The sequence below is a fragment of the Heterodontus francisci genome, chromosome 16, assembly GCF_036365525.1.
Source record: "Heterodontus francisci isolate sHetFra1 chromosome 16, sHetFra1.hap1, whole genome shotgun sequence".
In the NCBI taxonomy this organism is placed as follows: domain Eukaryota; kingdom Metazoa; phylum Chordata; class Chondrichthyes; order Heterodontiformes; family Heterodontidae; genus Heterodontus; species Heterodontus francisci.
In genome coordinates, this window is record NC_090386.1 from 27,825,635 (window position 1) to 27,848,066 (window position 22,432).

The 22,432-nt window shown below is 44.6% G+C and overlaps 1 protein-coding gene across 3 annotated transcripts in view; it reads left to right on the forward strand.

Annotated features, from left to right (window-relative positions):
* Window positions 1–22,432, forward strand: part of ppp4r1l (protein phosphatase 4, regulatory subunit 1-like) — a 111,471-nt gene that overhangs the window by 27,396 nt on the left and 61,643 nt on the right. For all 3 annotated transcript variants that reach the window (XM_068048055.1, XM_068048057.1, XM_068048056.1), the window contains one exon: window positions 8,339–8,481. In XM_068048055.1, the coding sequence (XP_067904156.1) occupies window positions 8,339–8,481 (143 nt within the window). The remainder of the gene's footprint in view (window positions 1–8,338; window positions 8,482–22,432) is intronic.

The following is a 22,432-nucleotide window of genomic DNA, read 5'->3' on the forward strand; positions in this document are numbered from 1 at the left end:
GCTCCAGGGACCCGGGTTCGATTCTGGGTACTGCCTGTGTGGAGTTTGCAAGTTCTCCTTGTGTCTGTGTGGGTTTTCGCCAGGTGCTCCGGCTTCCTCCCACATCCAAAGACTTGCAGGTGATAGGTAAATTGGCCGTTGTAAATTGCCCCTAATGTAGGGAGGTGGTAGGGACTATAGGATTACTGTAGGGTTAGTATAAATGGGTGGTTGTTGGTCGGCACAGACTCGGTGGGCCGAAGGGCCTGTTTCAGTGCTGTATCTCTAAATAAATAAAAAATAAAAATAAATAACAGTTCTGGGCACCACACCTTCGGAAGCATATCTTGACCTTGGAGGGAACGCAGCATTGATTTACCACAATGAAACTTGGACTCCAAGGGTTATATTATGAGGAGAGATTACACAAACTAGGGTTGTATTCCCTAGAATTTAGGAAGTTAAGGGATGATTTGATTGAAGTTTTCAAGAATTTAAGAGGAACTAATTGGGGTAAAGAGAGATTTTTGCACTGTTTGGGGAGTCTCGGACTGGGGGGACATAGTCTGAAAATTGGAGCCAGACCTTTGAGTGTGAAGTTGGGAAACACTTCTACATGCAAAGAGTGGTGGAACTCTCTTCTGCAAATGACAATTGATAAATCAATTCTTAATTTCAAATCTGAGATTGATCATATCTTTGGTTAACAAAAATCTAAGGGATATGGGGCATAGGCACGTATGTGGAGTTGGGTTACAGATCAGCCATGATCTCATTGAATGGTGGAAGAGGCTGGAGGTGCTAAATGCCCTCCTCCTGTTCCTATGGCAACCAGGGATAGGCAATAGATGCTGATTTGCCAGTGTTGCCCAACAAATAGAATTGTACTCATCTATGCGTGTGACAGTCCAAAGAACACTTGGGTAGTTCTTTTGGGCCTCCTTATCTCGAGAGACAATGGATACGCGCCTGGAGGTGGTCAGTGGTTTGTGAAGCAGCGCCTGGAGTGGCTATAAAGGCCAATTCTGGAGTAACAGGCTCTTCCACAGGTGCTGCAGAGAAATTTGTTTGTTGGGGCTGTTGCACAGTTGGCTCTCCCCTTGCGCCTCTGTCTTTTTTCCTGCCAACTACTAAGTCTCTTCGACTCGCCACAATTTAGCCCTGTCTTTATGGCTGCCCGCCAGCTCTGGCGAATGCTGGCAACTGACTCCCACGACTTGTGATCAATGTCACACGATTTCATGTCGCGTTTGCAGACGTCTTTATAACGGAGACATGGACGGCCGGTGGGTCTGATACCAGTGGCGAGCTCGCTGTACAATGTGTCTTTGGGGATCCTGCCATCTTCCATGCGGCTCACATGGCCAAGCCATCTCAAGCGCCGCTGACTCAGTAGTGTGTATAAGCTGGGGATGTTGGCCGCTTCAAGGACTTCTGTGTTGGAGATATAGTCCTGCCACCTGATGCCAAGTATTCTCCGAAGGCAGCGAAGATGGAATGAATTGAGACGTCGCTCTTGGCTGGCATACGTTGTCCAGGCCTCGCTGCCGTAGAGCAAGGTGCTGAGGACACAGGCCTGATACACTCGGACTTTTGTGTTCCGTGTCAGTGCGCCATTTTCCCACACTCTCTTGGCCAGTCTGAACATAGCAGTGGAAGCCTTACCCATGCGCTTGTTGATTTCTGCATCTAGAGACAGGTTACTGGTGATAGTTGAGCCTAGGTAGGTGAACTCTTGAACCACTTCCAGAGCGTGGTCGCCAATATTGATGGATGGAGCATTTCTGACATCCTGCCCCATGATGTTCGTTTTCTTGAGGCTGATGGTTAGGCCAAATTCATTGGGTAGTGATGCCATCAAAATGATTTTCCTGTTTCACAATCTCCATGCACTTTCTCTAATGGGCTTGCTGTCTGGAAAGTGTAATGACCCAGTTATCTATGCCGGTTGCAAAAAGCAGATAGTAATAGAAGGATTAATCTGAATTTTCTATGCGAAGGTCATGGAAATATTTATCCTCTCAGTCAAATGTGGCCCATCAGCTCTTACTGGTGCCTGTAGTGCACCAGTACCTGTCTGAATATCTTCTCTCTGTTGTTTGTCTCTGCTAGTTGACCACAATAGGTCAACACCAGAAGGCCCTAGAAATTTATTGCAGGATATGGCCAAAAGCATCTTCCTCTTGCGATCGATGTATTTATATTTTTAATCTAAGGTGTGTGTTGGTTAAATCTGGAAGTGATGTGTTGGAGCTTCCATCTGCAGTGTCAGTCAGATCACACCTTAACCACCTCGTCTCCAGGGAACATAGCCAAAGTTTGTTCAAGTTTTTCATGGTAGCTCAGTCTCCTCATCACAGGGATAGTCCTTGTGAATTGTCACTGGAGTACATCCTTTCCCTGGAGAGGATACCCAAAAGTAGTAACTATTTAGAGGGAGCACTCTGTACAACTGCAGTAGTTCTGTCTCTTGTAATGAAGCCCAGCAGCCTATAGAGTAATTTATGGCACAGACGGAGGCAATTTGGCTCATCAATTTTATGCCAGCTCTCCGTAGAGCAATCCAGTCAGTCCTATTCCCCGCTCTATCCCTGCAGCCTTGCAAGTTTATTTCCCTCCAGTGTCCATCCAGTTTCCTTTTGAATCATTGATTGTCTCTGCCTCCACCACCCTCGTAGGCAGTGAGTTCCAGGTCATTACCACTCGCTGAGTCTGGAAGAGCAAAACCCATTGTGCTTCAGGTGTTCTGATGAAAGGTCACTGACCTGAAACGTTAACTCTGTTTCTCTCTCTACAGATGCTGCCAGACCTGCTGAGTATTTCGAGCACTTTCTGTTCTCATTACAACCTTGTATTTTGCATTCAAAAGGGTCTTTGATTTGGGTTCCTTGTTTGCATGGTAACCAAGACCCGGCTTGTTTCTGGGCAGACTAGATGTGAGGTCACATGTCTCCTCCGAATCCTTTTTATCCTGCATTAAAGATCGCAGTTTTAAAAACATAATCGTACTACAAAGTCCAGCATTCATTACACTACCTGCTTACTATTTACATAGAATCATTGAAAGTTTATTGCACAGAAGAAGGCCACTTGGCTCATTGTGTCTGCGCTGGGTGAAAAAAAAGAGCCTCCCAGCCTAATCCCACTTTCCAGCATTTGGTCTGTAGCCCTGCAGGTTACTGTACATCAGGTGCAAATCCAGGCACCTTTTAAATGAGATGAGGTTTTGCCTCTACCACCCTTTCAGGCAGTGAGTTCTAAACCCCCACTACCTACTACGTGGAAAAACATTTTTCCTCATCTCCCCTCTAATTGTTCTACCAATCACTTTAAATCCATGCCCCTAGTCTGACCTCTCTGCTAAAATAAATAGGCCCTTCACATCCACTCTATCCAGGCCCCTCACAATTTTGTACACTTCAATCAAATCTCCCCTCGGCCTTCTCTGTTCAAAGGAGAACAATCCCAGCCTATCCATTCTTTCCTCATAGCTGCATTTTTCTAGTCTCAGCAACATTTCTTTGTATCCTCTCTAGTGTAATTGCATCCTTTCTGTAATGAGATGACTAGAACTGGACACAGTACTCAAGTTGTGGCCTAACTAATGTTTTATATAGATCCAGCATAACCTCCTACACTTATATTCTGTGCCTCGACTAATAAAGGAAAGGATTCCGTATGCCTTCTTAACCACCTTATCAACCTGTCCTGCTATCTTCAAGGTTCTGTGAACATATACTCCAAGGTCCCTCACTTCCTCTACGCCTCTCGGTATCCTTTCATTTATCGTGTATTCCTTTGATCTTCCCAAATGCACCACCTCACACTTCTTTGGGTTAAGTTGCATTTGCCACTTTTCTGCCCACCTAACTAGTCCATTGATATCTTCCTGCAGTCTATAGCTATCCTCCTCGCTATCAACCACGCGGCCAGTTTTTGTGTTGTCTGCAAGCTTCTTGATCATGCCCCCTAGACTTACGTCCAAATTGTTAATATATACCACAAAGAGCAGGGGACTGAGTACTGAACCCTGTGGAACCCCACTGCAAACATCCCTCCAGTCACTAAAACATCTGTCAACAATTACCCTTTCTTTCCTGCCACTGAGCCAATTTTGTATCCAACTTGCCCTTGGATCCCATGGGCTTTTGTGGTTTTACCCAGTTTGCCATGTCAAAAGCCTTGCTAAAATCCATGTAGACGACATTAACTGCACGACTGTCATCAATCCTTGGCATGCAGGCCCCTACCTGCCAAGCATGAGGCACATTAATTTCGCCACATGGACATTAAATTTCAAACTGTTGTTGAAGTGAAGAAAGAACTTGCTTTAACAAATTTGCCAGATCTGGGCTGGAATTACATTTGCATATTAACAAACAGTGCTTGGAAAGGACAAAGGACTGTTCCCTGACACATTCACAATGGACTTTTGATCACCAAACGTTGAAGGTGGGGGAGCTTGCATTCCAGGTTGACTGCTAAGATGGACGAATATGCAAACAGACATGGTCAAACTAGCTAGTCAAATGACTAACCTGCTGTGCAACTTGAGTTTTTTGAATTTGCACAAAGAGTTTGGGTAGAAAGTCTGTTTGCTCCTGAACTGAGAGGATCTCTCCTGTCTGTTCCCATCTCTTTCTCACAAGCCTCTGAATCCACTGAAGACACATGAATCCCAAGAGAGAAAAGTCTCCTACAGCGAACAAGGTTTAAGAAGAATGCTGGGCCCCAATAAAAAGCAAGATCTACCTACAATCAAGGACTCTACAGTGAGCTCGAAGAACCGTAACAATAACTCTTCAGATATTGCCTCAAACTTTTCCACTTTATTTTTTCTTCTCTTTTCAGTCTCTATTTGCATGTGTGTATCGCATATGCATGCTAGCGTGGGCACGTCGTGTATCCGTAGGCGCCAACCGGATTAGAGTTTAAGTTTAATAAATTTCAACTTTTCTTCTTTAAACCTAAGAAAGTCTGGTTGTGCTGGTTTCTTTGTCTTATAATTGGAAAGTGGTGAACAAGGATTCACCAAGGGGGAGCTAAAAACACGGTGTGTTTAATATTAAACCCTGTTAAAGTAAGATCAGGTGAAGGCTGAAAAGGTACCCTAGACCTTTTTTTTTCAGCGGATCGTAACAATCCTCCTTATTACTACTTCAAAAAAATTCAATCAAGTTAGTCAGACACCATTTTCCCTTAACAAGCCCATGCTGACCATCCTTGATTATCCGTGCCTTTCTAAATGACAGTTTATCCTGTCTCTCGGAATTGATTCTAATAATTTGCCCATTACTGAGGTTAGACTGACTGGCTGTAATTATTCGGTCTATCCCTTTCTCCCTTTTTAAACAAAGGCACAATGTTAGTAGACCTCAGTCACACCTGTATCCAGTGAGGATTGGAAAATAATAGTCAGACCTTCTGCTATTTCCTCCCTGGCTTCTTTAACCAGCCTGGGGTACATTTAATTCGGCCCTGGTGATTTATCAACTTTCAAGGATGCTAATCTCCTCAATACTTCCTCTCTGCCTATGTTTATCACATCCATTACTTCACACTCCTCCTCCTTAACTACAATGTCTGCATCGTCCCCCTCTTTTGTGAAGACAGACGCAAAGTATGCATTAAGAACCATACCCACGTCTTCCGTCTCCACGCATAGGTCTGTTATGGGGCCCTACTCTTTGTTTCCTTAGTTATCCTCTTGTTCTTAATGTATTGATAAAACATCTTTGGGTTCTCCTTGATTTTACTTACCAATATTCTTTCATGCCCACTCTTTGCTTTCTGAATTTCCTTTTTGATTTCGCCCCTCCACTTTCTATACTCCTGTCCGTTTTCTGTAGTATTGAGTAGTGTCTGACATAAGCTTTCCTTTTCTGCCTTATCATACCCTGCAAGCTCCCTGACGTCCTGGGGCTCTACATTTGGCCGTCCAACGCTTTCTCTTTGTGGGACTATGTTTACCCTGAGCCCCCCTGAATCTTCCCTTTGAATGCCTCCCACTTCTCTGACGCTGATTTACCTTTAAGTAGCTTTTTCCAGTGCACTTTTGCTAAATCACTTCTCAGCTTAGTAAAATTGGCCTTGCCCCAATTTAGAGCTTTAACTCCTGTCCCATCTCTGTCCTTCTTCCATAATTATGTTAAAACAATCTTAACAATGATCACTAGTATCAAAATGCTCACCCATTACCACTCCTTCCACCTGCCCAGCTTCAATACCTAAAACCAAGTTTAGAACCGAGTCCTGTCTTGTTGGACTTGCTACATACTGGCCAGAAAACGTTTTCCTGAATGCACCTTAAGAATTATGTTGCCTCCATTCCTTTCACACTAAAACTATCCCAGTTACTATTGGGGTACTTAAAATCCCCTGCTATTACTGCCCTATTGTTTTTGCACTTCTCAGAGATTTACTTCCATGTCTGTTCTTCTATTTCCCTCTGACTGTTCGGGGGTCTCCCTGTACACTCCCAGTAGTGTTTTTGCCCCCTTTGTTTTGTTCCTGTTGCCTCAATTGATGATCCTTCCAACTTATCCCTGCTCACAGCTGTAATTGCTTCTTTGACAAAATTTGCCACCCCGCCCCTTTTTTATTCCCTCCTCTATCTCTTCTGAAAACCCTGTAAGCAGGAACATTGAGCTGCTATTCATGTCCTTTTAGTCATGTTTCTGTAATAACTATGATATACTGCCATGTTTCTATCCGTGCCCTCAGCTCGTCTGCTTTATTTGCTATACTCCTTGAATTGAAGTATATACCCTTGAGCACTGCCAAACTCTCTCTTTAACATGCTGGTAGACAATTAATGGGTTCCATTTTGTGTTGACTGTCATTCTATTCTCATAATTTTCTCTTTGGCAGTCTTTTTTTCCTCTTCACTTGCCCTCTCAACTTATTGTAAATGGCTTGGTTCTCACTTGAAGAATTCACCTGTTGTGCATCATTCACCCTCTTTTTTGTTTTTGTTTCATCATGTTATCTATCTCCCTCATCATCCAAGGATCCCTGGCTTTGGTACCCCTACCTTTTGGCCTTGTTGGAATGTACTTAGCCTGTACCTGCAGCTGCTCCTCAAGCTCGGAAATCCTGAACTCGAGCTGAAGCAGCTGGAGACACTTCTAACACATGAGTGTCCTGAGGTTCCCACATGGGGCATGAATTGCAGGCAACAGGTCACAGCTGCCCAGCCATGATCTAAAAACAACTATTCCCTCGTTTAGAATCTAGTTGGTCACTTGTTTGAACTATTAATTTTAATTAATGTCTATAGACCTGCTCTGTGCTCCTACTTTTATTAATTCATTCACTGTTATAGTCACAGGTGGAGGTTATTAATTTCCTACCTCCTAATTTGAAAGAGTTCCTTCATTATAGAGACAAAGAGAAATACTCACCAATCAATCATTTATGTGCTATCCTGTGCTGTCAGACTCTCTGAAGCCTCCCCAAAGCTCTTTTTATCATCCCCGCCAGTCTCTGTTATTTTTCTTCACCTGAGAGTTAACTTTTCATGACTTGTGTGCCCAGATTTTTAAGTTTCCTCCCCTTGCCCTGACCTGTTGTTCCCTATACTTCGATTGCCTGTACTCTTGGCCTGGATGGCACAGGGAAACTTGGGGAAGGAAGAGTTGTAAAGCATAAAAGAAAGTTAGTGCAGTAATACACTATTCTCCCACTCTAGCAGTGCAATGAAAATTTTTGTGGCAAGGGACTCCTCTGTGCGATAAGTTTGGGAAGTGAGCCATTTTTCAACCGAGCAACACAGCATCTACAATTGATGGTGTAGTGTAAAACAGTCAACATCTGACATGCAATTCCTTAGCGATTTTAATATCTCCTGGTGCATACTTTTCCAGTGTCAATCTGTTGGAAAGAATACAATAAGAATATATCTGTTATGTGCATCATATTCTCATTAAGACTTTTCAATCGACCCTAAACAAAAGATCATAAACCTGAGAGTAATGGGCTTTACTGAATAGTTCTTGGACAGTGAGGAAGCGTATTTCTGGCTTGCACTTTCACAAGTTACGTATTGTTGACTTGCAAGGGTGGGGAGAAAAAGTGCATCAATTCAAGACACAATACTGCTTGAGATTTCAGTAACTTGAAAATTTGCAGTGTAGTAGGGCATGGCCGTAATATTCTGTGTGTAGGGGTGATAGAGACAGAACACGAGCAAATTCTGCTTTCACCAACCCCCAAGGTTACATGTTTAATGGATTTAATGGATACAGTTCAGCACAGGAGTGGAGGTCTCAGAGCTTAACTCTTCACTATAAACCTGAAGTGTTGTAATTTGGCATCTGTAGAGTTATTGCCTGATCTCACTGTAGTTCTTCATCCATAGAGCCCACTGTACGTGCTGAATTGATGGAGCAAATACCACACCTAGCCATGTTCCTCCAGGAGAACCGACCATCTTTCCCAACTGCTTTTTCCAAGTACCTGGTGCCCATTGTTGTAAGATACCTCACTGACCCCAATAACCAGGTAAGCGAACAAGGTTGTTTGGCATAGCATTTTAATAATTTGTGTCAGGAGACACTGTGCCTAACTTTATAAGATCTCTTGCATTTCTTCCCAACAAAAGAACTGAAGAACATTGCTCAAGGTTCTAATCCTAGAACCATCATATTTAAAGAGAGAGGACTGGATAACTGTTAAAAGTTAATATTAAAATAATGCCCAAATATTGATCTGCAGTTCAATGGAGGGTCTGCTCTTGGTGTTGCTCAACCTTTTAATAATGTTGCTCACCAGCACTTTAAAACTGCTGAGCAGCAGTCTGCTCCTTGTGCCAGGTTTTAGGTTGACAGCTGCTGTTGGGCATCATACGGTTGCTCTTCTCTCGATGTGCTTGCTGTTTGTCTCGCAGGGAGTCATCAATTGTTCTGATTCGGGCACTCTCATAATTTTGTTTTGTGCCTAATGCAAGGGACTGTTTCCACAGGCGGAGGGGGTGTGGTGGGTGGGGTGGTGAATTTTATGCTGTCCTTCGCAGTGGATTTGGGAGTGATGTAATATAATTAGGTGGGAGGTGTTTTCTCAGATTCCCGATGGTGGGATATTTTAGAGGAATTAAGTCGGCAGCGGGTTTGTGGCGTTCCGGGGTCCCCCAGTTGGGTGGCGGATTGCAGCTTTGCATTCATTTAAATAACGTGAATACTCATTACCTGGCGCATAATTGTGATTTAGTCCTACCGACCAGATTAAGTGAATGGCGAGTGATATTCCTGTGGTTCACGAATGTTTCAACGTGACGTGCAACAGTTGGATTGTGCAGTTGAGTCTCAGGACTGTGCTGTTCTCTCTTTAACTCAGCTGCTAAACTAACGCCAGCATTGGAATGGATGTTTGCCTCCAGGCCAGCATAGGAATGTATATTTGCCTCCAGCCTCAGCACCAACAAGGATGTATCATTTCAGAATGGCGGTGACAGCATGGGCAGGGGCTACATGGAGAAGCAGGGGAGGGAAGTCGGGGAGGGAAGGGTGGGGGCAATTAGGTACATGGAGGAGCAGGGGAGCGAAGGGTGGGGTTGATCAGTTGCCTGGAGAAACAGGGGAGGGTAGACGGGGGGTGCAACCAGATACGTGGAGGAACAGGGGAGGATAGTCGGGGAGGGAAGGGTGGAGTTGATCGGATGCACAGAGGAGCAGCGGAGGGTAGTCAGGGAGGAAAGGATGGGGCTGACCAGGTGCATCGAGGAGCAGGGCAGGGTAGTCGTGGAAGGAAGGTTGGGGCTGACCGGGTGCATCAAGGAAGAAGGCAGGGTCGTCGGGGAGGAACGGGTGGAGTTGGTCAGATGCATTGAGGAGCAGGGGAGGGTGGAATGACATGCTGAAAATGCGATTTTGTTGCCTTGACCAGACTGGGGGGGTTCTTCAGTACACCCTTCAGAGGGCGTCATGAATAATCGTTGTCTGCTGTGTCTTGCACAACCTTGCAATTCGATGCGGCAACATTCTGCAGGGATGGAGGAACACCAGTCTGCCTCAGATGAGGATGACTATGAAGAGGGTGAGGAGGACAACAATGACAATGAAACCATCATCGATATGAGGGCCATGGAGAGACTTGCAAGGGACATCATTTATGCACGTTTCAGCCAACAATAAGCCACATCATGAAGGAACGTTGGGAGGAGAAACATAACAATTCCCCACAGAAATTCCCTTTCACAGTAATCAAGCATTGCTGCACTTTCATATGATTTGGCATTTGAAATCATCTATGGGCTATGATGAATGCGACTACACACCACTGCAAGCAGCATTAAGTTATGACCATAGAAAACAAAAGTAAGGCATGACAGTATTGGAAAAAGTTGTTCATCAATAGGAAACCAGCCATCCAATGGACACTGGACATTTCTTGAGATGCTTTGCGTTCCTGCATGGGCCTCCAAAAAAATTTATTTGTATCCATCGAGAACCAAGCAAAACATCACCAAGACTGGATCAAATTTTGCACGAAAGAAAAAGATTTTCATATATCTTTGCGATCGTGACAATTTGTACAGCACCTGTGCCACCTTTGTGATCAAAACTGTTTCAGTTTCCTTTTTCTCCCACTACGTCTGGGTGCTGCCCCAACGTTAAGCAGCTACGGTGGAAGCAGTCTGCTCAGTGCACTGCTCCATTGCTGTGGATGACTGGCGGGCATTCTCTGGAGGAACGGGGCCTTGATGGTTCCCTTCTACTGGGGGTCTGAAGCAATGGTACTTGAGTATTCCCCATGTGCTCACCTGCTGGAGGTAAGGGGGTCAATATTGAGGGGTGGGGGGGAAACGAGACGCTGCTTACCCAGGGGCTGTCCTGAGAGGAAGGGCCCAGGGAAGCAGGCACGTGCTCCTCCTCCATCTGTGTGCACAATGGTGCCAGTCTATCTCCCTGAGGGGAAGGAGCAGCTGGAGGGAAGTCCGGGTTCCTCGTCCCCTTCTCACTTAGACTCTGCTGCATGGAGGCCAGGGCAACTGTGATGGAGTGCAGGTCAGATTGCATGTGGCTCGAGTCCTCAACCAGACTCACCACTGAGCTCATCATACTCTTGACTGAGGAAGCCCATACGCTCAAATGTCCGGGACATGGGAGACGCCATGGCTTGCATTGTCTCCTTCATGGCACGCACAAAGGCACACATGATCTTGGGAATCTCCGACATATTTTCCACATGGCTTTACTGCATGTCCAGCAGACTTCTCGTAGCAACAAACAAAGGATCATCATGAGCAGGGGGCTCAGCAGGGGCCTGGTCCCCAGCAGTCGTCTGATTGTCAGGGGACCTGGCTGGCACGTGCTTCCTCAGCTGCTGGGGCGTTTCTGTGACGTGCACACCAGCTTGTGACCCAGATTCTAATCTTAAACCCGCCCCCGAGGACCGTGTGGATGTATCTGCGCTGATGGAGGTGGAAGAAGAGGCAGGTGATTGTGCACTTCTGGGATATTGGCTTCTTCCTCCTCCCCAGAGGAGGATTCTTGGGCCATGCAGTGTTCTGCTACTCGAGTGCAGGCACCTATAGTGGAGACACAAACAGAGGCACTTTAAGCATGTGCTTCACATGAGTTCACACAATTTCCTTCAGTTTCCACTTATGGTAACAAGAGCAGAGATGACACTTCATCCTTATGCCTTGCGGCTCCTGTCTCGCCATTTCTGCTCGCACTGTCTCCATCTCTCGCAATCTCTAAAGCCTCCTGCTCAGCCATGGTCAGCAGCCTCCCGTATTAGCATGCTTGCTCTGGTTGTGGCTTTGTTTCTCTTGCAACAGACAGTGCAGATTTAATGGCATAGCAAATGATGCATCACAACTATTGCATACGTGCAACAACATCGTTCATTATGCATTGGCTTTCACACGACACGTCCAATCACATAAACAATGTCAATCTTCATCATTTAGTAGATGGCATCAAGTCTGCTCACGTATTTGACTGCATTCCTTCCATACCTTTTATTTTTTATTCGTTTGTGGGATGTGGCCATTGCTGGCTAGGCCAGCATTTATTGCCCATCCCTAATTGCCCTTGAACAGAGTGGCTTGCTAAGCCATTTCAGAGGGCAGTTGAGAGTCAACCACATTGTTGTGGGTCTGGAGTCACATGCAGGCCGGACCATGTAAGGATGGCAGATTTCGTTCCTTAAACGGCATTTAAAAAAAAATTCATTCATGGGATGTGGGCATCGCTGGCCAGGCCAGCATTTATTGCCTATCCCTAATTGCCCTTGAGAAGGTGGTGGTGAGCTGCCTGCTTGAATCGCTGCAGTCCATATGGGGTAGGTACACCCACAGTGCTGTTAGGAAGGGAGTTCCAGGATTTTGACACAGTGACAGTGAAGGAATGGCGATATAGTTCCAAGTCAGGATGGTGTGTGAGTGGAGGGGAATTTGCAGGTGATGGTGTTCCCATGCATTTGCTGCCCTTGTCCTCCTAGTTGGTAGAGGTCGCGGGTTTGGAAGGTGCTGTCTAAGGGGATTTGGTGCATTGCTGCAGTGCATCTTGTACATGGTACACACTGCTGCCACTGTATCTCGGTGGTGAAGAGAGTGAATGTTTGTAGATGGGGTGCCAATCAAGTGGGCTGCTTTGTCCTGGATGGTTTCGAGCTTCTTGAGTGTAGTTGGAGCTGCACCCATCCAGGCAAGTGGAGAGTATTCCATCACACTCCTCACTTAGGCCTTGTAGATGGTGAACAGGCTTTGGGGAGTCAGAGGGTAAGTTACTCAGGATTCCTAGCCTCTGACCTCCTCTTCTAGCCACGGTATTGATATGGCTACTTCCAGTTCAGTTTCTGGTCAATGGTAGCCCCTAGGATGTTGATAGTGGGGGATTCAGCGATGGTAATGCCATTGAATGTCAAGGGGAGATGATGAGATTCTCTCTTGTTGGAGATGGTTATTGCCTGACACTTGTGTGGCGCGAATGTTACTTGCCACTTATCAGCCCAAGCCTGGATATTGTCCAGGTCTTGCTGCATTTCTACACAGACTGCTTCAGTATCTGAGGAGTCACGAATGGTGCTGAACATTGTGCAATCATCAGCGAACATCCCCACTTCTGACCTTATGATGGAGGGAAGGTCATTGATGAAGCAGCTGAAGATGGTTGAGCCTGGTACACTACCCTGAGGAAGTCCTGCAGTGATGTCCTGGAGCTCAGATGATTGACCTCCAACAACCACAACCATCTTCCTTTGCGCTAGGTATGACTCCAGCCAGTGGAGGGTTTTCCCCCGATTCCCATTGACCTCAGTTTTGCTAGGGCTCCTTGATGCCACACTCGGTCAAATGCTGCCTTGATGTCAAGGGCAGGCACTCTCACCTCACTTCTTGAGTTCAGCTCTTTTGTCCATGTTTGAACCAAGGCTGTAATGAGGTCAGGAGCTGACTGGCCCTGGCGGAACCCAAACTGAGCGTCACTGAGCAGGTTATTGCTAAGCAAGTGCCGCTTGATGGCACTGTTGATGACACCTTCCATCACTTTACTGATGATTGAGAGTAGGCTGATGAGGCGGTAATTGGCCGGGTTGGACTTGTCCTGCTTTTTGTGTACAGGACATACCTGGGCAATTTTCCACATTGCAGGGTAGATGCCAGTGTTGTAGCTGTACTGGAACAACTTGGCTAGGGGCGTGGCAAGTTCTGGAGCACAGGTCTTCAGTACTATTGCCGGAATATTGTCAGGGCACATAGCCTTTGCAGTATCCAGTGCCTTCAGTCGTTTCTTGATATCTCGTGGAGTGAATCGAATTGGCTGAAGTCTGGCATCTGTGTTGCTGGGGACTTCACGGATGGATGTGGCAGGACTGCAGAGCTTAGATCTAATCCGTTGGTTATGGGATCGCTTAGCTCTGTCTAGCGCATGCTGCTTACGCAGTTTGGGATGCAGATAGTCCTGTGTTGTAGCTTCACCAGGTTGACCTCTCATTTTGAGATATGCCTGTTGCTGTTCCTAGCATGCTCTCCTGCACTCTTCATTGAACCAGGGTTGGTATCCTGACTTGATGGTAATGGTAGAGTGGGGGATATGCTGGGCCATGAGGTTACAGATTGTGGTTGAGTACAATTCTGCTGCTGCTGATGGCCCACAGCGCCTCATGGATGTCCAGTTTTGCATTGCTAGATCTGTTTGAAATTTAGCACGGTGGTAGTGCCACACAACACGAAGGAGGGTATCCTCAATGTGAAGGCGGGACTTCGTCTCCACAAGGACTGTGCGGTGGTCACTCCTAATAATACTGTCATGGACAGATGCATTTGCAGCAGGCAGATTGGTGAGGACGAGGTCAAGTATGTTTTCCCCTCTTGGTTCCTTCACCACCTGCCGCATACACAGTCTAGCTTTAGTCCTTTAGGACTCTGCCAGCTCGGTCAGTAGTGGTGCTACCGAGCCACTTGGTGATGGACATTGAAGTCCCCCACCCAGAGTACATTCTGTGCCTTTGCCACCCTCAGTGCTTCCTCCAAGTGCTGTTCAAATGGAGGAATACTGACTCATCAGCTGAGGGAGGGCGGTAGGTGGTAATCAGCAGGAGGTTTCCTTGTCCATGTTTGATCTGATGCCATGAGACTTCATGGGGTCCAGACTTGTTGATGAGGACTCCCAGGGCAACTCCCTCCCTACAGTGTACCACTGTGCTGCCACCTCTGCTGGGTGTATCCTGCTGGTGGGACAGGACATACCCGGGGATGGTGATTGCAGTGTCTGGGACATTGTCTGTCAGGTTTGATTCCGTGAGTATAACTATGTCAGGCTGTTGCTTGACTAGTGTGTGGGACAGCTCTCCTAACTTTGGCACAAGCCCCCAGATGTTAGTAAGCAGGAATTTGCAGGGTTGACGGGGCTGGGTTTGCCATTGTCGTTTCCGGTGTCTAGGTTGATGCCGGGTGGTCCGTCCGGTTTTATTCCTTTTTATTGACTTCGTAGCGGTTAGATACAACTGAGTGGCTTGCTAGGCCATTTCAGAGGGCATGTAAGAGTCAACCACATTACTGTGGGTCTGGAGTCACATGTAGGCCAGACCAGGTAAGGACAGCAGATTTCCTTCCCTAAAGAACATTAATGAACCAGATAGGTTTTTACAACAATCGACAATGGTTTCATGGTCACCATTAGACTAATTCCAGATTTATTAACTGAATTCAAATTTCACCATCTGCCATGGTGGTATTTGAACCCATGTCCCCAGAGCATTAGCCTGGGCTCTGGATTACTAGTCCAGTGACATTACTCTCTGCCACCTGCTGCCTTAAAGACACCTAGCCATGGAAGAAATCAATGGGGCATTCTCGCCAGGACCAATTCCCCTTGCTGATTTGAGCAAGTCATTGACACGCTTGCAGTGTACCCATGTTCTAAGATGTTCCCTACAGTCCGCTACCTCCATCCAGCACGCCTTGGTGAGGTGGGATGGTCTGCTGACTCCATCTGCAGGGAAGAGGACCTCTCATCTTTCCCTGACAGCCTGGAGGAGAACCTGCAGGGAGTCATCATGGAACCGTGGGGTGGGACGCTGCCTGCTGGCTGCTGTGTCATTCACTTCGGCTGCAGGGAAAACAAATGATATGAAGTTGGTGGTGACTTTCACAAAGGGGAGGCAAAAACATTTTTATTTAAGTGTAAGCTTCAACTAAGCTATTCTGAAGACACTTAAATGAAAGGAAGGCTGATGATCCTTCAGGCTGCAAGCACAGAATGTTTTATATTTGTGGCTATCATGGTGCTTGGGGCAGTGACGGTGGGTTCCACCAATGAAAGACAGCCTCCCCGCCGCATGATCCCATGTGGTCACCATGCCTGTCGCCGCGTGGCTAATTTAAATACAAAATTGCGTGGCAAATGGGATTTGCAGCGGGAACAGAAGTTATGACGACTTCCGGTCCCGCCATCAGGAACGCCACAGCAATTATAAGATTCCAACTTTGATCTCTTTGACAGACCAGTAACATTCTGACAGAATGTATTTCTCTGGTTATGATTTACGAAGCAAAAGTGTATATTTTATCTCCCAGCATCTCTTTCAAAACAACTCTGGGATTGCCAGAAGATGAGACTGAGAGCTGGGGCTGGGGATTAGTGTGCTTGGCTGGTTGTAGAGACACTAAGATGAGAGCCAATAGCTTATTAATCATCTAATTAGTTTGTTGGTAATCTGTTACGTGGTTAGTCTGAATTGATCCAACAATGCGAAATAGCTGTACCAAATAATAAAAGAACATAACTAAAGGCTCTGTCTCTGAATGCATATAGCATTCGAGACAAAACAGATGAATTGAGAGTGCAAATAGAAATAAATAAGTACAATCTGAAAACTATTACAGAGACATGGCTGCAGGATGACATAGATTGGGACCTGAATATTGAAGGATACATGGCATTTAGGAAGTACAGGAAGCTAGGAAAAGGTAGAGGGGTAGCTCTGTTAATTAATGATGGTATTAGCATAATAGAGAGGGATGACCTAAGTTCAGGAGACTAAGATATAGAAGAAAAAACAGGAAATGCTGGAACCACTCAGCAGGTCTGTGAAAAGAAAAGCAGAGTTAACGTTTCGGGTCATTGACCCTTCTTCGGAACCGCATCTGCAGTATTCTGCTTTTATTTAAGATATAGAAACAGTTTGGGTCGAGATGAGAAATCATAATGGCAAGAAGTCACTTGTGGGAGTGGTGTACAGGCAACTTAACATTAACCACAGTATGGGACGAGGTATAAAGGAAGAAATAATGTCAGCTTGTCAGGAAGGTACAGTGATAATTATGGGGGATTTTAACCTACATATAGACTGGAAAAATCAGATAGGCAGAGATAGCCTAGATGAGGAGTACATAGAATGTTTTCAGGATAATTTCTTGGAACAATACATTCTGGAGCCAACCAGAGAGCAGGCTATACTAGACCTGGTATTGTGTGACAAGAAAAGAATAATTAATTACCTCATAATTAAGGCACCTCTAAGTAACAGCGATCATAATATGATAGAATTTTACATTCAGTTTGAGGGAGAGAAGAGTGGGTCCAAGACTAGTGTTTTAAACTTAAATAAGGGCAATTACGAGGGCATGAAAGCAGAGCTAGCTAAAGTGAACTGGCAAATTAGATTATGGAATAGGTCAATAGAGATGCAGTGGCAGACATTTAAGGGGATATTTCAGAATACACAGAATAGATAGGTTTCAACCAGAAAGAAAAATCTCAAGGGTGGAACCTGCCATCCGTGGTTAACTAAAAAGTTAAAGATAGTATCAAGCATAAAGAAAAAGCCTATAATTGCGCAAAGCTGGGAGGCAGGTCAGAAGATTGGACAGAATATAAAAAAAACAGCAAAAGAGGACTAAAAGATTGATAAGGAAGATAAAATTAGAGTACGAGAGAAAGCTAGCTAGGAATATAAAGACAGATCCTAAGAGTTTCTATCGATATTTAAAAAAGGAAAGTTAACAAAATGAGCATTGGTCCTATAAAAGTGAGTCTGGGCAATTAATAATTGATAAGGAGATGGAAGATGAATTGAAGAAATATTTTGCATCGGTCTTCACTATTGAGGATACAAGTAACATCCCAGTATTAACTGTAAGTCAGGAAATGGAAGGGAGGGAGGAACTGAAGAAAATTACAATTACCAGGGAAGTAGTACCCTGTAAATTGTTGGAACTACGGGCTGACATGTCCCAGGTCCTGATGGACTTTGTCCTAGGGTGTTAAAAGAAGTGGCTAGTGAGATAGTTGATGTGTTACTTTTAATTTTCCAAAATTCCCTAGATTTGGGGAAGGTTCCTTTAGATTGGAAAATAGCGAATGTAACTCCTTTATTCAAAAAGGGAGGGAGACAGAAAGCAGGAAACTACAGGCCAGTTAGCTTAACATCTATCATAGAGAAAATGTTAGAAGCTATTATTAAAGACATTATAGCAGGGCACTTAGAAAAATTCAAGGTAATCAGGCAGAGTCAGCATAGTTTTGTGAAAGGAAAATCATGTCTAATCAATTTATTGGAGTTCTTTAAAGGAGTTACATGTGCTGTGGATAAAGAGGAACCAGTGGATGTATTGTACTTAGATTTCCAGATGGCATTTCATAAGGTGCCACATCAAAGGTTATTGCAGAAAATAAAAGCTCATGGTGTAGGGGGTAACATATTGGCATAGATAGGAGTTTGCTAACAGGAAACAGAGAGTAGGCATAAATGGGTCATTTTCTGCTTGGCCAGATGTAACAAGTGGTGTGCTACAGGGATCTGTGCTGGGGTCTCAACTTTTTACAATTTATATAAATGACTTAGATGAAGGTATGGTTGCTAAATTTGCTGATGACACAAAGATAGGTAGGAAAGCAACTTATGAAGAGGACATAAGGAGACTACAAAGGGATATAGATAGGTTAAGTGAGTGGGCAAAGATCTGGCAAATGGAGTATAATGTGGGAAAGTGGGAGGAAGTTGGCAGGAAGAATAAAAAAGGAGCATATTATCTAAATGGTGAGAGATTGCAGAGCTCTAAGATGCAGAAGGATCTGGGTGTCCTAGTGAATGAATCGCAAAAGGTTAGTATGCAGGTACAGCACGTAATTAGGAAAGCTAATAGAATGTTATTGTTTATTGCGAGGGGAATCGAATACAAAAGTAGGGAGGTTATGCTTCAGCTATACAGGGGATTTGTGAGACCACATCTGGAGTACTGTGTAAGGAAGGATGTAAATGCGTTGGAGGCAGCACAAAGAAGGTTTACTAGACTAATACCTGGAATGGGCATACTATCTTACAAGGAAAGATTGGACAGGCTAGGCTTGTATCCACTGATATTTAGAAGAGTAAGAGGTGACTTGATTGAAACATATAAGATCCTGAGGGGTCTTGACAGGGTGGATGTGGAAAGGATGTTTCCCCCTTGTGGGAGAATCTCGAACTAGGGGTCACTGTTTAAAAATAAGGGGTCGCCCGTTGAAGACATGAGGAGAAAATTTTTCTCTCAGACGTCGTGAGTCTTTGGAATTCTCTTCCTCAAAAGGCAGTGGAAGCAGAGTCTTTGAATATTTTTAAGGCAGAGGTAGATAGATTCTTGATCAGCAGGGGGTGGAAGGTTATTGGGTTAGATGGAAATGTGGAGTAATCAATTCCGCCATGATCTTATTGAATGGCGGAGCAGGTTCGAGGGGTCGAGTGGCCTATTCTTGCTCCAGGTTCGTATGTTTGTATGTTCTTATCGATTTAGATTGCCCACGAAAAGTTTCAACACATTTTTTTATATACAAAAAAGAACAGTCCAACAAAACTGTCAACCAGCAACTGGTGTCAAAATCCTAGCAGACCAGTTTTTGTTTACTTAAATCCAGCAAGTTGATTTCCCAGTCGGCAAAGGGACTGTGATGAAACCTAATGCAGCTATCGGCATTCTCTGTTATTAAAGAGTAAATCGGACAGCAACTTCTGACAACTGCACATGCGCAGTTGAATGTAGAAATCACAAAGCTGCTGTTCAAGTTGCCCTGCTCCTGCAGAAGCTTCGCTGTAACAGTAACACTGAAACAGATGAAGGGCGTAAAGTTGGGGTATTTATATGGTATACCCACTAAAGTTGCCAAAGGTCAATTCTAGTGTAAGTAAAATTTTAACAATGTGCCTAAGCCTTAATTACTGCCAAACAAGCTCTCTGGCACTGAAAATTAACTTTTGTTTAAATAAGTGTGGAGTCTTATTCTAAAACAAGAATCCTAAACTTAAACAAAGACAATTACATAGCCTTGAGGGCGAGCCGGCTACGGTTGATTGGTTAAATAGATTAAAAAGTATAACGGTAGATAACCAGTGGGTAACATTAAAATAAATGATTCATATTGTTCAACAAAAATACATACCATTAAAAAATAAAAACTCTGAGAAGATCTATCCGTGGCTTACTAGGGAAGTTAAGGATAGTATTAGATTAAAAGAAGAGGCTCATACTGTTGCGAAGAATAGTAGTCTGAGGATTGGGAGAGTTTTAGAAACCAGGAAAGGGTGACCAAAATGTTGATACAAAGGGAAAAAATAGAATAAGAGAGTAAACTAGCTTGGAATATAAAATGGATTGTAAGAACTTTTTCAAGTGTAGAAAAAGGAGAGTAGCTAAAGTAAACATTGGTTTCTTAAAGGCAGAAGCAGGAGACATTATCATGGGGAATGAGGAAATGGCAGGAACGTTGAATAAATATTTTGTGTCCATCTTCATTGTAGAAGGCGCAAATTTCATAACGGAAATCTTTGGCCTCCTTGTCTCGAGAGACAATGGGTAAGCGCCTGGAGGTGGTCAGTGGTTTGTGAAGCTGCGCCTGGAGTGGCTATAAAGGCCAATACCAGAGTGACAGACTCTTCCACAGGTGCTGCAAATAAAATTGGTTGTCGGGGCTGTTACACAGTTGGCTCTCTCCTTGCGCTTTTGTCTTTTTTCCTGCCAACTGCTAAGTCTCTTCGACTCGCCACGCTTTAGCCCCACCTTTATGGTTGCCCACCAGCTCTGGCGATTGCTGGCAACTGACTCCCACGACTTGTGATCAATGTCACAGGACTTCATGTCGCGTTTGCAGACGTCTTTAAAGCGGAGACAAGGATGGCCGGTGGGTCTGATACCAGTGACGAGCTCGCTGTACAATGTGTGCTTGGGGATCCTGCCATCTTCCATGCGGCTCACATGGCCAAGCCATCTCAGGCGCTGCTGGCTCAGTAGGGTGTATAAACTGGGGATGTAACTAAAGGGCTAATAATAGTGAGGAAATTAAGGTAATTAATTTAGATTAGATTAGAGATACAGCACTGAAACAGGCCCTTCGGCCCACCGAGTCTGTGCCGAACATCAACCACCCATTTATACTAATCCTGCACTAATCCCATATTCCTACCAAACATCCCCACCTGTCCCTATATTTCCCTACCACCTACCTACACTAGTGACAATTTATAATGGCCAATTTACCTATCAACCTGCAAGTCTTTTGGCTTGTGGGAGGAAACCGGAGCACCCGGAGAAAACCCACGCAGACACAGGGAGAACTTGCAAACTCCACACAGGCAGTACCTGGAATCGAACCCGGGTCCCTGGAGCTGTGAGGCTGCGGTGCTAACCACTGCGCCACTGTGCCGCCCATATCAGCAGGGAAAAAGTATTGGAAAAACTTAAGGGACTAAAAGCCAGCAAATCCCTAGGGCCTACTGGCCTATATCCCAGGGTTCTAAAAGAGGTAGCTGCAGAGATAGTGGATGCAATGGTTCTGATTTTTCCAAAATTCCCTAGATCCTAGAACAGTCCCAGCAGATTGTAAATTAGCAAATGTAACACAGCTATTCAAGAAAGGAGGGAGGGAGAAAACAGGCCAGTTAGCCTGACATCAGTCATCTGGAAAATGCTGGAGTCTATTATGAAGGAAGTCTTAATGCATTTAAATCATGGTATGATCAGATAGAGTCAACATGGGTTTACTAAAGGGAAATCCTATTTGACAAATTTATTAAGAGATTGTTGTGGGAGTAACTAGCAGGGTAGATAAAAGAGAACCAGTAGATATAATATACTTGGAATTCCAAAAGGCATTCGCTAAGGTGCCATACAAAAGGTTAATATGCAGAATGAGGACTCATGGAGTTGGGGATAATATATTAGCATGGATAGAGGATTGGTTAATAGACAGGATGCAGAGAGTATGGATAAATAGGGTGTAGGATTGTGAATTTTTGGAATTGTCTACCCTTGAGGGTTGCAGATGCTCCATCATTGAGTATATTCAAGGCTGGAATCGATAGATTTTTGATCTTTCAGGGAATCGAGGAATATGGGCAGCGGGCAGCAAAGTGAGGCAGAAGATCAGCATCATATTTAATAGCGGAGCAGACTCTGAGCCATATTGTCTACTCCTGATCCTATTTCTTATATTCTTATTCCTCCATATGTTAATTATTGTTGGAGATTTTAAAAAATCCAGACCTAATTTTTTTGTAACTTTGTCTCCTCTTTTTCTCTCTCCCTCTCTCTCTTTCTCTCTCTCTCTCTCTTAATCTTCTTAATCCAGTCTTTCTTTCCCTCTTTTTATTTTGCTTTCTGTACATGAATTGACATTGAATTAAATATTCTGACTGACAATTCCTGGTTCAAACTCTGTCTCAATAAGGATTCTTCAGTCTGGTTAAGGAATTACAAGGTTGTGTGCTTGCTTCACACATGTCCCAGATCCCTTGTAGAGGGTGCTGTGCAGAAATTACACTCTGATGACTGCACATTCCAGTGCAAAAGCCTGAAGAAAGTATAATGAACAGTTGGTGCTGTTCATTTTGCTGCTGTCCTCAAAATTCGGACCATTGAGATTCAATCATAAGAACTGTGGTGGGGCCTTGAGACTGACTTTTTATTGAAAATTGTGTGGTTACACTCTTTGGTTGGAAGACGTGATAGGAAACAAGGTCTCCTAAAGCATGT